The sequence below is a fragment of the Zalophus californianus genome, chromosome 2 (genome assembly GCF_009762305.2).
Source record: "Zalophus californianus isolate mZalCal1 chromosome 2, mZalCal1.pri.v2, whole genome shotgun sequence".
Taxonomy (NCBI): Eukaryota; Metazoa; Chordata; class Mammalia; order Carnivora; family Otariidae; genus Zalophus; species Zalophus californianus.
The window spans coordinates 57458824-57475924 of NC_045596.1; the positions used below are offsets into that span (position 1 = coordinate 57458824).

Sequence of the window (17101 nt, forward strand, 5' to 3'; positions counted from 1 at the left end):
ATACAGAGCATATTGAGGACATAAAAAAATAATACTTATTGTTACTTATGAAACAAAGTAGAAATTTCAATCTTCTTGGTTAAAATCCTAATAATTTGAATGCTTTATTTATAACTCTGTTCCATGCAAAATTAAAGGATTATTATAGAAGGACCATCAAAATCCCCTAGCATTTTAAAAGTGTTCTTTTTAAACTCGGGTACAGAACTTATGTTCTACCAGCTTCTAATTATGCTTTTTCTTTTCTACCTCTCCTTTGTTCAGGTCCATCATGAGTGAGAGATGGGACTCAAACTCTTCAGAAAACTGGCATGACATTTGGAGTGTCAATGACACAAAGTATCACCTATATTCAGATATCAATATCACCTATGTGGACTACTATCTTCACCAGCCTCAAGTGGCAGCAATCTTCATTATTTCCTACTTTCTGATCTTCTTCCTGTGCATGGTGGGAAATACAGTGGTTTGCTTTACTGTAATGAGGAACAAACATATGCATACAGTCACTAATCTCTTTATCTTGAACCTGGCAATAAGTGATTTACTGGTTGGCATATTTTGTATGCCTATCACGCTGCTGGACAATATCATAACAGGTATGTTGACTTGTGTACAGTGCAAGGATGATAGGAGGAAACTTCTGTCCCCTATCCCTGCACCGATGGCAGGGCCATCTATTCATTTGCAAATATTTATGGAGTTCCAAGAATTGCTCCAGGTACCTGCCCTCATAGAGTCTACATTCTGAAGGAGGAGAAAGAAAATGAGCAAATAGATATAACATAAGTAGTCAGAGGTTAATAAGAATTAGGGATAAAAAATAAAGCAGGTAACAGAGAGGGAGAGTAGAAACTCATTTTTAGGGTATTCACTGGAAGGTCATCAGAAAATGAGATCTAACATTTCTTACTAAAGACTTTGAATTTGCTTGATATAGTTCAGGGCACCTATAATGTGTTAGAATTATTGGTAATAGTATGCACTGTAAAGTTCAAGGAAGTGGTTAAGTGTGGTTTCAACTGATCCAATGTCTTCAATTTAACAGGCAGATATTGAGGCCCTCTTGTGGTTAGCTAGGGAGATTTCCAATAGTTTTTGAGGGAAGATGGAGCAGCAGTCCCAATGATTTCTCAAAAAGTGGTTGTTCATCAGTGATAATGTACGTATGCAACAAAAGTCACTTCACATTGTAGTGGTGGTTAGAGTACTACCCTAGAGTACTTCTGGCCTATATTACTACTTCTCTAGTACTACCTTATATACCCTGGAAGTGCAGGGGCACTGTATCTCCAGCTCCCAGAACCATTTTGGCGCATAGTACCTGCTTAACAAGTATTTGTTGTATTAATTAATGAACAGTATTCAAGATATTCATATTCCAAATCTGTATAAGAAAAAAAACGATGGAATGTGGGTGGGGGGATGGGGTAACTGGGTGATGGGCATTCAGGAGGGCACTTGAAGTAAGGAGCACTGGGTGTTGTATGCAACTGTTGAATCACTAAATTCTACCTCTGAAGATAATAATACAGTACATGTTAATTAAACTGAATTTAAATTTAAAAAATTTTAAATGATACCATAGTTGCATATCAAAAATATTTAGAGCAGCCATGAGCCCTATTGTAGTTCTTAGCCTTTCATAGCATTATCAGTTTACTGAAGAATAAGAGGTTTCTCTTTAGACTTGACTTCTGTTTCCTTCCTTTCTCTGGAGTGGGAGCCGGGGAGAGTTTAAGAGTGCCTCTTTTAGCATCTGTACTCATAGATTCTGCATTTTTGTGAGGTCTAGCATTAAAAAAATATTTATCGAGAATGTACATTTTTAAGATACTGTGCTAGGCAAAAAGAATGAAAGAATTGATTTAAATTATTGTTATTGCTCTCAAGAAACTTATTTTGCCAGTAAGAAATGCTCTCAGTATCTCCCTCCTATAAGTATTTATAATGAAATTATTATCTCAACTTTTCCATACACATTATTACCCTTCCTTACCCCTGATTCCCATTTGCGGGAGGCAGCCACATTCAGCATGTTGCCTTTATTTTCTGTAGTTACTCTCCTATTTCTAAGCAACCTGTTTCCATTATTATGTATTATCTTCACACGCGGGAGATGTACTTTGGTTGTCTTAATCCTCTCCTACCACAAGAGGAAGTGTCCCTCACCAGACTCCACTGAAATGATACACAGCAAAAGAACATAAATCCATAGAAACTGTCAGATACTGCTGAGTGTGAAGTTGGGAAAGCAGGATTAGCGGGAATCATGTACAAATGCAATCAGATGCATTTATATAGACATACAAATACACATTCACACTCTTTCCCAATGTAATGATAATTTTTTGTTGTCAGTATGCAGAGAATACATTCCTATTGTTTCATGTAGCTTAGCCCTGCTGAGGCATGTTGAGTGCTAGGGCATCAATTTCTTTCTTATAAAATGTTTTCTTGGATTTAATAAGGGCATCGTGTTTTGATTTACTTAGTTTGGGGTACGTATATTTAAGTAATATATTCTCAAATTCTCTTCCAGGAGTGTTAATTTCTTGTAAATACCTTCAAACATATCAGGCAACATGTGAATTGCATCTTTTTTCTAGAGATTCCCCCCCTGCCCCAACTGTGCTCTCTACCCTATGGTCCCTATTCAGACATTTTGCTCTTCAGGCAAGGAGCTCAGCAGCTACTGCTCTGGGATGTCCCTTCACTGAGAACCTAACGATTCTCTTCACCTCTCTTAGTGCTTGATCCCCTGTTTTCTGGAGGCATGTCTTCTTTCTTGGTTTATTTGTCTATCACTTTCCTGAGAAAGTGTGCATTAAGATTAAAAAAAAATTTGAGATCTGGTTGTCTGTAATTATCATTATTCTGCCCTCATATTTGATTTATAGTTAGCTGTATAAAGTATTCAAGACTGGACATTTTAACAGAGATGTCTCTATTGTTACTGCTGAGAAACCTGATACTACTGCTAAAAAATCTAAATGACATTACACTCTTGCTTTTATCCTGATTTGCATTTTGTTTTTTCTCCTGAAAACTCCTGGAACTTCTCTTTATCTTTAGTGTTCTGAATTTCAGGCAATTATGCCTTGGAAAAGTCTTGTTATTTTTCATTTATTGTGTTGGAGACAAACCAGGTCCTTCCATTCAAAAATAGAATGCTTCTTAATCCTGGGGAATTTTCTTGTATAATTCTCTTCCATTTTACTTTTTTCAATTCCTATTAGATAGTGGAGGTTTTGGCTTGCCGTTTTTTTAAATCTTTTTCATTTTCTGTCCTTATTCCATTTTCAAAGATTTTCTCAATTTTCTAGACATATTGAGTTCTACATTTGTCATATTTTAAATTCTTTGAGCTATTTTTATTTTCTGCATGTTTCTTATACTGTCATGCACATTTCATGGATAAAATTTGTTGTATCTGAGGTTTATTTTTTGTTTTTATTTTAATTCCAGTTAGTTGTTATATTACTTTCAGGTGTACAATATAGTGATTCAAAAATTACACACATTACCTGGTGCTCATCATGCCAAGTGCACTCCTTAATCCCCATCACTTACTTAACTCATCCTCCTACCCACCTCCCCTCTGATGACCATCAGTTTGTTCTCTATAGTTAAGACCCTGTTTCTTGGTTTGTTTTTTTTTCCTATGCTTGTTTGTTTTGTTTCTTAAATTCCACATAGGAGTGAAATCATATGGTATTTGTCTTTTTCTGACAGGCTTACTTCACTTAGCATGATACTCTCTAGGTCCACCCATGTAGTTGCAAATGGCAAGATTTCTTTTTTTTTTTTGTGGCTGAATAATATTCAGCCTTTGCATGTACACACACACATATATATACACACATCTGTGTGTGTGTGTGTATATATATGTGTGTGTATATATATATATATACACACATATACCACATTGCGTCTACATACATAGACATACCACATCGCAGATATATATATACACACACACACACACACCACATCTTCTTTATCTATCTATCATCTATCTATCTATATACCACATCTTGTTTATCCATTCATCAATCAGTGGACACGTGGGCTGTTTTCCTGATGGTAAGTGCTGATGAGCATCTTTCATGCGCCTATTGGCCTCCTGTATGTTGTCATTGGAGAAATGTCTGTTCATGTCTTCTGCCCATTTTTTAATGGGGTTATTTGGTTTGGGGGTGTTAAGCTGTTTATCTTCTCCCGTCACATAGGTTGCCTTTTAGTTTTGTTGATTGTTTCCTTCGCTGTGCCAAAGCTTTCTATTTTGATAAAGTCCCAATAGTTTATTTTTGTGTTTCCTTTGCCTCAGGAGACATATCTAGAAAAAAGTTGCTATGATGTCGGAGAAATTACTGCCTGTGTTCTCTTCTAGGATTGTTATGGTTTCAAGTCTTTAATACATTTCAAGTTTATTTCTGTGTATGGTATAAGAAAGTGGCCCAGTTTTCCCAACACTATTTGTTGAAGAGACTGTCTTTTTCCCACTGGATATTCTTTCCTGCTTTGTTGAAGATTAACTGGCTATATAATTGTGGGTTTATTTTTGGGTTTTCTATTTTGTTTCATTGATCTGTGTGTCTAATTTTCTGCCAGTACAACACTGTTTTGATTACTACAGCTTTGTAATATAACTTGAAGTCCAGAATTGTGATGCCTCCAGCTTTTTCTTTTTCAAGATTGCTTTGGTTATTTGGGGTCTTTTGTGGTTCCATACAAATTTTAGGATTGTTTGTTCTAGTTCTGTGAAAAGTGCTCTTTGTATTTTTATAGGCATTGGGAGTATAAACATTTTCACAATATTCGTTTTTCCAATCCATGAGCATGAAATGTCTTTCCATTTCTTTGTGTCCTCTTCAGATTCTTTCATCAGTGTTTTATGGTTTCCAGAGTACAGGTCTTTCACCTCTTTGGTTAGGTTTCTTCCTAGGTATCTTATTTGTGGTGCAATTTTAAATGGGATTGTTTTCTTAATTTTTCTTTCTGCTGCTTCATTACTAGTATATAGAAATGCAACAGATTTCTGTACATTGATTTTGTATCCTTTGCTGAATTCGTGTATCAGTCCTAGCAGTTTTTTGGCGGAGTCTTTCAGATTTTCAGTAGAGAGCATCAGGTCATCTGCAAATAGTGAAAGTTTTACTTCTTCCTTACTGATTTGGATGCCTTTTACTTCTTTTTCTTGTCTGATTGCTGTGGCTAGGACTTATGGTACTATGTTGAAAAAAAGTGGTGAGGGTGGACATCCTTCTCTATACATCTGGCTCTTTTCATCTACTTGATTTATACTGGTTTTCTGTTAAGTTTCTTTTTTTCCTATTTGTTATAGTCACTTCTATATTTGAGGTTTCCCTTATGTCAATTGCTACTTAGCTGCTTGTGTTTCAAAGTGAGACACAGTGTGGCTGTCTTGGACCTCTGCCTGCCTTAGGTTTGAGGTTTGGCCCACTCTCAGCTTCTTTAGTTTGGGCCACTCGCTGGGAAATCCACGACTGTCAAAATCTGCACATCAGTGTTCTTGGAAGGATCACATTCCCCAGAAGGAAATTCTCTGATCTATTGCTAGAGGAATCATAAGACTGGCTGCTGCATTCCAGAGCTCAGTGGGTCCCTGGGCAACAGAACTGAGTGCAGAGTATATATTTTTACTTAATCCTTGTGCATCATTGTGGTACCCACTCCTAGTGAGTCAGAGTCTAGAGCCCCTTTGCTTCCACCTCCTCAGAGAGTAACTTCCATCCTTCTGCTGGCCAGGGGAAAAGCAAGTGGCATCTGATTACATTTATTCATAATTCAGCCCCATTGTCTTATTTTCCCAGCTTCACATTCTTTCTATTTGAGTTTTCTTTTCCCTAGTGCTTTCATTTTAGTGGAATTTAGTGAGGGAGGTGAGATAAATCATATGCTTTTTTTTTTGACCAAAGGCTATTCACACTCCTTTTTGCTTTTTTTGTTTAATATTGTAACAGCCAAATAATTTTAGGACTGGGAAAACATGCTCTCTCTTGGTTTCTATTCAGTAGAGTAACTCAAGCATCTATTTTAAAATGGTCTGGATAGATGACAAAATATTTTCTTTTAGATATGCTTGGGTTATTTAGATTTTGGGGGAATATTTTAAATTAGGTAAAAATAGGGGCACCTGACTCAGTTGGTTAAGCATCTGCCTTCAGCTCAGGTCACTATCCCAGGGTCCTGGGATCGAGTCCCATGTCGGGGGCTTCCTGCTCAGTGGGGAGCCTGCTTCTCACTCTCCCTCTGTCTGCCACTCTCTCTCTCTCTGTCAAATAAATAAATAAAATCTAAAAAAAAAATAGGTAAAAATAAATTGCATGATCTTTTAAAAAAAAAGAATGTTGCCTATTCCTCAGATTTTTAAATTTTATCTTTTGGGAAACTAGAATAGTTGCTTATTTTCCTATAATAGCAGATGGGTGGTTATTTCCTTTATAAACATTTCAGTAAATGAGGTTTGATTAGAAAGTAATTCAAATAGACTACTTTTGTAAAGTGCTCTTGATTCTCAAAGTATGTTTTAGTCAGCTCAGGCTGCTATAACAAAATACCATAGACTAGGTGGCTTAAACAACAGATATTTATTTTCTCACTATTTCAGAGGCAAGAAGTCTGACATCAGGGTGATACATGGTCAGGTTGTTGGTGAGGGTCCTTTTTTTGGTTTGTAGACAGCCGCCTTCTTGCTGTGTGCTCGCATGGACTTTCCTCAATGCATGTTCATGGAAAGGAAAGCTCTCTCTCTTCTAATGGCACTAATCCCATCATGTAGGTACCACCCTTGTGGCACTATCTAAAAATATTTATTTTCCAGAGGCCCCTCCTCCAAATACACTAGGGCTTAAGGCTTCAATATATGCATCTGAACGGGGAAGGGGCACAAACTTTCACTCTATAACAATGTACCTCTGAGGTAAATTGTCTCATTACATTATATATGAATAAATTCTAATCTTATTTATTCTACATGTACCTCCTGTTCCTCATAATTTATGGGGTATATTTCCAAATTATAAAACCAATATTCTTCCTGTCTTATTCATTTAAAGGGCTTTATTGCATAAAGGTTAATGGTTTAGGCTCTGGAACCATACAGCTGGGGTTGAAATCCTAAATATGCTAACTAGCTGTGGCAAGGTATGTGATATTTGTGTATTTATTACTTATTCTATATCATGAGGAGGAGAATAAAGCCTTCAAAAGCCTTGGGGAATTAGATAAATTAATAGATACAAAGCACTTACTACAGTGCCTAGAAGTTATAACTGACATTAGTAGTAGTATATTAAAAAGTTATAATTAAGTTCTGACATTAGTAGTAGTATACTAAAAATAGAGCTCTGGAGATATTAATGAAAATAATGGAAAACAATGACTGTTCCCTGGACATCATTTAGGAAATAGTTGCATCAGTTTTGATTTCATGCTTTTCTGTTCATATTTTTGGTGAAATTTAAAAAAATATATATATGATCTATTCAAAGACTGTTTCATATCCCTTTCAGGATGGCCCTTTGGAAGCACAATGTGCAAGATCAGTGGATTCATCCAAGGAATATCAGTCGCAGCTTCAGTCTTTACTTTGGTTGCGATAGCTGTGGATAGGTAAGTCGGTACCAAAATCTGAATCTAGTGAAAACTGTATAATCTATTAAATTTGGTTATATCTGCCCAAAATTATATTTATAATATCTACTCTTTTAAGAGCATGGCATATATCTGCTAAAGGTTTAGTAATAAACTAAAACTATTAAAATTTCCATTTTTTAAATTAAATAATTAGGGATGACATGTGTCTTAGTTTGTACTGCTGTCACAAGATGCCAGAGAGTGTGTCTGAAACAACAGAAATTTGTTTCTCACAGTTCTGGAGGCTGGGCTGTCCAAGGTCAGGATGCCAGGAGCTTCTGTGTCTGGTGAGAGACCTTTTCCTGGTTTTGCAAAAGGCCATCTTCTCTGTGGAACCAGGAGCTCTAGTCTCCTCTTTTTACACTAATCCCATCCTGGGGACACCACCCTCTTGATCTCATCTGAACCGAATTACCTCCATCTACCATTTGAAACCCTAACCCTTATTCGAGGAATGAATTTTGGGGGGACACAAACATAAAGTCCATACCATCATAGTTATACTGTTTTTCACTAGAACCTTCAATTTTCTAATGGTGGAAATGTGGTGAAATAAACCTGAAATTTTATCCAGATTTTAAGAGAAAATGTACTAATACATTCATTTACACATAGTGTTGAGGTGTGCCTGTACTGGGCATATATCATCTAAAACATATCAGACAGGGGGCACCTGGGTGACTCAGATGTTAGGTGTCTGCCTTCAGCTCAGATCACAATCTCCAGGTCCTAGGATTGAGCCCCACGTCGGGCTCTCTGTTCAGCAGGGAGTCTGCCTCTTCCCCTGCTTGTGCTGTTTCTCAAATGAATAAATACAATCTTAAAAAATAAAACAAATTAGACAAAGTGCTACCTAAAGAAGCCCACACTCTGGCAGAGGTAGACAGACACATTAACAAATACTTACAAATAATACTCTCTAACATAACAACTGTACAAAGGAGAAAGTGATCAAGTTACCTCTCAGGACAGAGAGTGTTGGGTTCACCTCCTGATCCCTCAAGATTTAGAAATTAACCTTGAGAAGAAACAGAGGAAAGAGCATCTCTTAAGACAGGGATATATATATAGGGCACTTGAAATAGGAGGATATTTATCAAGAGAAGTGCAGAGAGGCAGGCCAGCTAGAACATGGGAGGGTGGAATGGCACATTAGGTGTGACCACACGTAGGTTTTCTATGGGCCTGTCTTCCATTCGTCCTGAAGACAGCAGGGAGCTACTGAAGTCTTTTATACGGGGGAAATAATGACTAGATTTTCAATTTAGAAAAACAGAAAGGGTTTGGAGTTGTGTAAGATTGGAGAAAGGAAGAACAGTTAAACTTCTGTAACAACCTAGATGGGAGAGGATGTAAGGCAATGGCAATTAAGAGAGATTTGAGAGGGAAACCGAACCATGACCCCAAAATATGTAAAATGCTATATAGAATTGTTGACATCAAAAAACAACTTGGTAGATTCTATTTTCAATATTAATCTAAGAACCTATCTTATAGATCTAGCTTTTTGGTTTCCATATAAAGAGAACAGAATTTACAATATATGCTAACCAACAAATGCCAAAGATAGCTTTTTACATTAAAATTTGGGAGCTAATTATTTCCAAATTTACTACATCCTGTTACTACTAATTTTTTGCATACTAATTTATACTAGTAAATAATGCTACTACTAAATTATTTTGTTATGAATGTTTGTAATACTATTACAATTATTTGTTATCTCTACTGTGAATAAAAAAACTAATATCCTTTGCATTTTCTACTTGAATCTTGAGCTTATCAGGTTTACTTGCACATTGCATTTAGCATTAAATATCCCTAAATTTCTCTTTCACTGTTTCTAGGATGACTCCTAAACAGAGATTTCATTTTAAAAAGGTTAAAACAATAAGTATATTGTGCTATATTTATTCAATGGATAACTGTATGCTGGCTAAAATCAATTAACTAGGTCAATGTATATCAAAATGCATAAATTTCAAAAGCATACAATCTCAAAGCTATAAATTGATACATATAATATGGTGCCATAATATAGAATTTAAAATGTTATAAATGCGGACTAATACTGTCAAAGCATAAAAATACCGACAGGAAGGATATATAGCAACTTTAGGATTTCTGAGGAAAATGGAATAGGATTAGGATTGCATAGCGCTACCAAAAAAATTTCATCTGTATCTGTCACATTTTAGGTCTTTTAAAAAGTGATGAAACTACGGTCCCCTGCCGTGACATACCCTTTGCTCTCTGCCTTCACATCCATGTATCATTTCTCTATATTTCAGTTATCTATTGCAATATAACAAGTCACCTCCCAAGACAAACCACTTAGTGGCTCATGATGCTCATGAATCTATAATGAGGGAAGCTTCACTGATTGGAAACATATACCCTGTCTCTGCTCCACTTGGCATCAGAGAGGGAGTTCTAAGGCCAGGAATGCAGCCTTCCCCTTATGTTGGTGCCCAGACTGGGAAGCCTTGAACAGCTAGGAGATAGAACTGGGGCTTCCCAAGCACTACATGGGCTCCACTGCATGGCAGCTTCAAGGTAGCTGAACTTCTCATATCAGTCCAAGGCATGTGTGTCCTAAGAGAGTGTGCCAGTGAAAGTCATGCAGTGTCCCTTCTGCATCCTATTCATTAGAAGTGAGTCACAAAGTACATTCAATGGACTTTGGAAAGCATGTTCAAGAATTTAGACCTGTTTTAAAACCACCGCACCTTCATCTCTCTCTGAACTACTGGCACCAAAATGCCTTTCTCAGGGTCTCTTCTACAAAAAAATCTCCCAAACCTATTTCTCCAGATGAAGTCTTTCTCCTAAATTTCATATCTATGCTTCTGAATAACTTCACCTGAACGTCCAACAACAACCACCTCAAAATAAACAGACCCAGAATTGAACTTTCTTCACTACCAGTCCTCCACAAAAAAACTAAACGAAAAGCTCTTTTTCCCATTTTCCCCAGTCAGGGAATGGCAGGATCACATATCCAATCTAAGTGAAAATCTTGAGATTTATCCTTGAACCTTCCTTTTCTCTCCAACTTCTTTCTAGTCACTCTTCAAACCCCATCAATTCTGGTTGCTCACTGGTCCTGAACAAGGCACCATCCCCCATTGCTTGAGATAGAATACTGAGATTTTTTTTTTTTTCCCCTAACTGGTTGTCATGATTAATTTTACATGTGAACTTGACTGTGTCATGGGGAGCCCAGATATTTGATCAAACATTATTCTGGGTGTGCCTGGTGAGACTAACATTTGAATCAATAGGCTGAGTAAAAGATTGCCCTCCCTAATCTGGGTGGCCCTTATTCAATCAGCTGAAGGCCCAAATACAAACAAAAAGGCTGACCTTCCTGCAAGTAAGAGAGCATTCCTCCTGCCTGACTTTTTGAGCTGAGGCATCAGTCTTTTTCTTTCTTCCGACTCGAACTACCTTAGCTCTTCTGGGGTTTGAGCCTGATGGCTTTTAGAGTGTAACTTATATCCATGGCTGTCCTGTTCTCAAGCCTTCGGATATGAACTGGAACTATACCATTGGCTCTCCTGTGTCTCCATTTTGCCAACTGCAGATCTTGGGACTTCTCAACTTCCATAACCGCATGAGCCAATCCCTTAAAATAAATATCTTTCTATATACTTACACATACTGTTGGCTCTGTTTCCCTAGAGAACCCTGACTAATGCAGTGGCCAAGTCTAAACTCTAGCATGATTTTAGCATAATTACACAATATTTTCATTGACTATTTCCTGGCAGAGAGCATTTTCTTCATGTTCATCTTTGTCTCTTTGAATATATCTATGTATTTGTTGAATAAATGAAAAAATATGTGAAGCCCCAATAGTTGGTTTACAAAAAGAACAAGATACCTAGAATTGTGCCTATGAAGTTACCCATAATTTAAGGATGAGTAGATGGGGAGACTCATTAATTAGAAGACTAAAAGAAAATTTGGAGGTTAAGACAGCAGACTTTACACATGAAATAAAGGACAACAGAGCAATCAATGTTCAAGTTAATTAGTATATGAAGAGTTGTCAGATAAATTAATATGGAGTTGGGCGCCTGGGTGGCTCAGTTGGTTAAGCGACTGCCTTCGGCTCAGGTCATGATCCTGGAGTCCCGGGATTGAGTCCCGCATCGGGCTCCCTGCTCAGCAGGGAGTCTGCTTCTCCCTCTGACCCTCCCCCCTCTCATGTGCTCTCTCTCTCTCATTCTCGCTCTCTCAAATAAATAAATAAAATCTTTAAAAAAATTAATATGGAGTTGCTGCTGAGCCACTAAAAGCTTTGTTTTCTTACCTGCAGATCTGGAAAGTAATAATTTTCATATTTCCACTTTACAGAGTCATTACAAAAACCAAAGATTAAATAGGTGATAGTACTTTGGAAAATATAGTATTCTATAGATGTATATGGTATGATTATAATTATCATAGCGAGTATGAATAATAATGCCAAGACTCGCAATAGCAAAATTGCAGTTAAATGAAATCAGGGTTATGCTATGTACTGACATTGAATTTCCATGCTCATCAGAGGACATAGAACTTCTGGAAGGCATGTAATCAGAACTCATAATGGAAACTCTCAGACTGTTATAGCTGTGAATCAAGCCACCAAAACACTTACTGGCCTAAAACAAAAATGCTTAAACATTTGTCATGATTCTATGGTTTGGTTGGGTGCCTCTGTGCCATCACTCAGGCTTCTATTTATGTCATGCTTGCTAATGTTCAATTGGCCAAGCACAAAGATGACATGGGAAGGGAGCACAATAAGTCATGAAGGAGAGTTTAACAATATGGACTCTGGAGCCAAACTACCTGTGTTAAAATTATGTGTAGTTGTGGGCAAGATTTTTTTACTTTTTCTAAGCCTATTTTGCCATCTTTTAAGTGGGGAAGTTTAAAAAGAGTCTGGAACAGAATACTAAATATTCATGTTCAATATCTGCTAGTTACCATGGTCACCTATTATTAATAGTGACTAATATAGTGTCTGATACTCAACTTATTCATATTTTGACTTGAAATTTGTATCAGTCACAAAAAATATCAATGCCTGCTTCTCTATTGCTAATGGTAACTTTATGTTTTTGAGGGGAACATGAGTGGGAGAATAAAGTTTAATTCACAACTTGGTCAGAAGGTATAAGGCAGTGCTCCACTGATACTTACCTTTAACTGCAGGTTCCGGTGCATTGTCTACCCTTTTAAACCAAAGCTCACTATCAAGACAGCATTTGTCATTATTGTGATCATCTGGGTCCTGGCCATTGTCATTATGTCCCCATCTGCAATAATGTTACATGTACAAGAAGAAAAATATTACCAAGTGAAACTCAACTCCCAGAATAAAACCAGTCCAGTCTACTGGTGCCGGGAAGACTGGCCAAATCAGGAAATGAGGAAGATCTACACCACCGTGCTATTTGCCAACATCTACCTGGTTCCCCTGTCCCTCATTGTCATCATGTATGGAAGGATTGGAATTTCACTCTTCAAGATGACAGTGCCCCACACAGGCAAACAGAACCAGGAACAGTGGCACATGGTGTCCAAGAAGAAGCAGAAGGTCATTAAAATGCTCCTGATCGTGGCCCTGCTTTTTATTCTCTCCTGGCTGCCTCTGTGGACACTGATGATGCTCTCAGACTACGCTGACCTGTCTCCAAATGAACTATGGGTCATCAATATCTACATCTACCCTTTTGCACACTGGCTGGCCTTTTGCAACAGCAGCGTCAATCCCATCATTTATGGTTTCTTCAATGAGAATTTTCACCGTGCTTTCCAAGATGCTTTTCACCTCCAGCTCTGCCAAAAAAGAGTAAGACCCAAGGAAACCTACACCCTAAGAGCTAAAGACAATGTGATTATAAATACGTCTCATCAGTTAGCCCAGGGACCTACCGTTCAAAATTCACATGAGGAAAATTTGCCTTGTAGGAAAAGTGCTGAAAAACCCAAACAAGAATTGATGATGGAAGAATTAGGGGAAGCTATCCACAGCAATGAGATTTTAAAAGAGCTGGTATGATGATTTTAACTATACTGTGTGTTATATATGGAAATACTCTTGCTTTAGCTTTGTACTTCAATTGTTTCTGAGAATGTTCTAAAGAAAACATGTACTGAAAGACCTCTATGAACAGAAATGAAAAAAAAGCTGTCTTATGTTCATATTCAATCTTATGGTATATAAAATATATAGATACATACAACTTTGCCTGGATAAATCCATTTTCTAGGAATAATTTTCAAAGCTTGACCTTTTCCATTTTAGCCATTTGTATATGAGTCAAACCTGTGTATTTTGGGTATACCAATAAAGACAACATACACACATACCCATTTTCCCCAAATGGTGATAAATGGGCGATTCTTTGCATAAGAGTACATTTTGTCAATCCATCTTTACTTTTGGGGTTGGAATTTTAGACTGCAGAATTATTTGTGCTTTTAAAATACACTTAGCCTTCTTAGAAATAAGAACTACAATAGCAAATAGACACTATTTCTTTGTGTTTAAAGGTTGATTGTTTTTTCTTTTAAAGTTGGTGAAATCATAACATTGTTGACTTTTTAATATTTTCATAAATAGGGGTGCCTGTGTGGCTCAGTTGGTTAAGCATCCGACTCTTGTCAAATATTTTTTATTATTTTTAAATAGCCAATATATAGTACATCATTAGTTTTTGATTTCAGCTCAGGTCATGATCTCGGAGTCCTGGGATCCAGCATGTGTTGGCCTCCTAGCTCAGCAGGAAGTCTACTTCTCCCTCTGCCCCTCCCCCTGCTCGTGCTCTCTCTCTCTCTCTCTCTCAAATGAATAAATCTTTAAAAAAAATATTTTCGTAAATAAAATTCATGCCCTAGCTGAACCCATATTTCTTACAGAGGTGACTCGGGATCCCAATTTGACCCCCTCTCTGAAAGAATCTCTGACATAAAGAAGCAAATCCTTGAACAATGCAGCAGTTGGCAGAAGAATGACAACTCTCCTTTCTAGTGCTTAGTCAAAGACGTTCAACAATCATTAAAAGACTCCCATAAAGTCTGTACAGAACAGGGCCAATTATTCCAGATTTCCTGCTGGGCACAGCATTTAAGCCTGGCACTCTTACTGAATTTATAAGTTAGTACCACTGTTAAAAAAGAGACTCGCAAACCCTTGGATTCTACTATGTTTCAATTATGTAATGATAACAGCTGTAAATGCTAGCTTTTACTCTAGGGTAAGATTAGTCCCTAGAAAGTTTGAAAATATAATAGATAGTTTGGCAAATAAAAATAAATCTCTTGGTTTAGACCTGTTGTGTTTTTCCAGTTATTTATGTGGTTCAAGCTAAAAGTCTTTTAACATTATAGGCCTTTGAGAAAATAACTGTTGAGTTTTCAACTGAATTGAGCTATGTGGTATCTGAATATACAAGTGTTATTTCCTGCAACCAGGAAGGGCAACTTCTGAAGTTTATGTATAGAATTTGATCTTCTATTCCTTTGCCCTCATTTACTAAAATACTATGTACAGTAGATGTTGAAGACTATTTTGTTAGACTATTTTCTGATGGGCATCCTCACATTCTACCAGCCCCTCAAACTCATAACTAAACCCCACACCCTTACCTGTCATTAACCTACCTTTTATCCACTTTAACCCCCTTTCACATGTGTGTTTCCACCAACAGTCTGCTTATGACCATGAAGGTATTATCTAAGGTGACATTTTTTTAAACTTTTTAAAAAGATTTTATTTATTTATTTGACAGAGAGAGACACAGCGAGAGAAGGAATACAAGCAGGGGGAATGGGAGAGGGAGAAGCAGGCTTCCTGCCCAGCAGGGAGCCTGATGCAGGGCTCGATCCCAGGACCCTGGGATCATGACCTGAGCCGAAGGCAGCCGCTTAATGACTGAGCCACCCAGGTGCCCCGGTGATATATTTTCTTTACCATGCTCATTTTCTTAAATCCTCACAAGCAGAGTTGTTAATACCCATATTTTTACTAACAGCCTGTTCAAGACAACCTAAGCCACAGAGTATTGTTTCCAGACCTTTAGACCCAACGGAATTTGCCTGACTGGATTTAAGAATTTCTTGGGATTGGTGAACCTTTTTTCTTCCATGTTCTCCCTTTTTGAACAGATATGCCATATAAATGTTACTTCATGCTTGTCCCACCATTGTGTTTTGGGATCAAATAACCTGCTTCTTTAGTTTTAGAGGTCCATAGATGGACAGAAATTGTGCCACTAAATTTGTGGTATTCTTTTTTATAGTTAATTCTTTGGTACATTCGAAGTGTATTTTTCATAAGAGAAAAATATAAATTTTTTTATGGTATTTAAGCAGTTTTTCCATTCAATCATCTCTCTGCCTGGTTTGTGCTCATTAAGGGATTCTAGATAGAGAATGCCCTCCCTTCTAGGTAGCAGCCAGCTCTACTGGATTGGTTGCCTGTGCTACTCCCTTGCTTAGGGACTGTGCTGTGATGCATTGCCTCCCTCTGGGTAGGAAGTTTGGGGGGTGGGGTGGGGGCTGGCCTTTGAAGTATACCATGTACAGATTAAACACAAGTTCAATTCAGCAAATTCATAAAATAAGAAAAATCCAGCTTTGATGAATTTATACAGAAAGTTGTACTCCGAAGAACATAAAAAGCTATATGAATTTCAGTATAGATATGTTTTATGTTTCAGTTTCTAATCACAACATGGAACAAGGATCAGCATGGTCAGTGGTTAAGACCAGCACGGCACAAAGGCAGTATGTGTGGTAGTTAGGATGACAGATATTAGGGAAGGGCAGACAGGTTCAAATCAAGGATTCTCTGCTTGTTACCAACTGCATGAGTATGTGCAAATTACTTAATCCCTCTGTGTGCTGGTGTCTTCAGCTGTAAAACTGCGTGATAATAGTACCTGTTCGTAAGGTTGTCCTTAAATGAGTTATATTACATAAAGCATTTGAAATAGTGCTTAGTCTTCAAATAATCATGTGTGTAATTTATGTACCAAATATTCAAGTGGAAAAAGTCAAAATTTCTTACTGGATAAAAAAATAAAAGTAAAGGGAGTTTCTTCACTTGATACATAATCCCTGAGTATTTCTGTATAAGCTTTTACTTATGTCACATACTGACTGACTTACAGAGGCTGACATATATATGTAACATATAAATACTAATTAAAGGGAAAATGGAAAAAAGTAAATGTAAGTGAACATCTCAAGCCTGGACGAAAGACAGTGGGCTAAAAATGGATAAGAAATATGCATCACTTCTCTGTACATAGCATATGTGTTTTCTCATGTTTTTGTCTTCCTCTTTAAACTACGGACTTCTGAGGGTGAAGAAGCAGCTTTTTAATCTTTGCATCTCTAGAGCTCAGCATGTTGTCCTGAACACGTAGGTGAATAA

The 17101-nt window shown here is 37.2% G+C and overlaps 1 protein-coding gene across 1 annotated transcript; it reads left to right on the top strand.

The window, feature by feature from the left end:
* Positions 1–271: 271 nt before the first annotated feature.
* Positions 272–13861, top strand: NPFFR2 (neuropeptide FF receptor 2). The gene is made up of 3 exons (XM_027600188.1): positions 272–599; positions 7539–7638; positions 12871–13861. The coding sequence occupies exons 1-3, from the start codon at positions 272–274 to the stop codon at positions 13718–13720; spliced, it is 1278 nt and encodes a 425-aa protein (XP_027455989.1). The 3' UTR covers positions 13721–13861.
* Positions 13862–17101: the final 3240 nt, after the last annotated feature.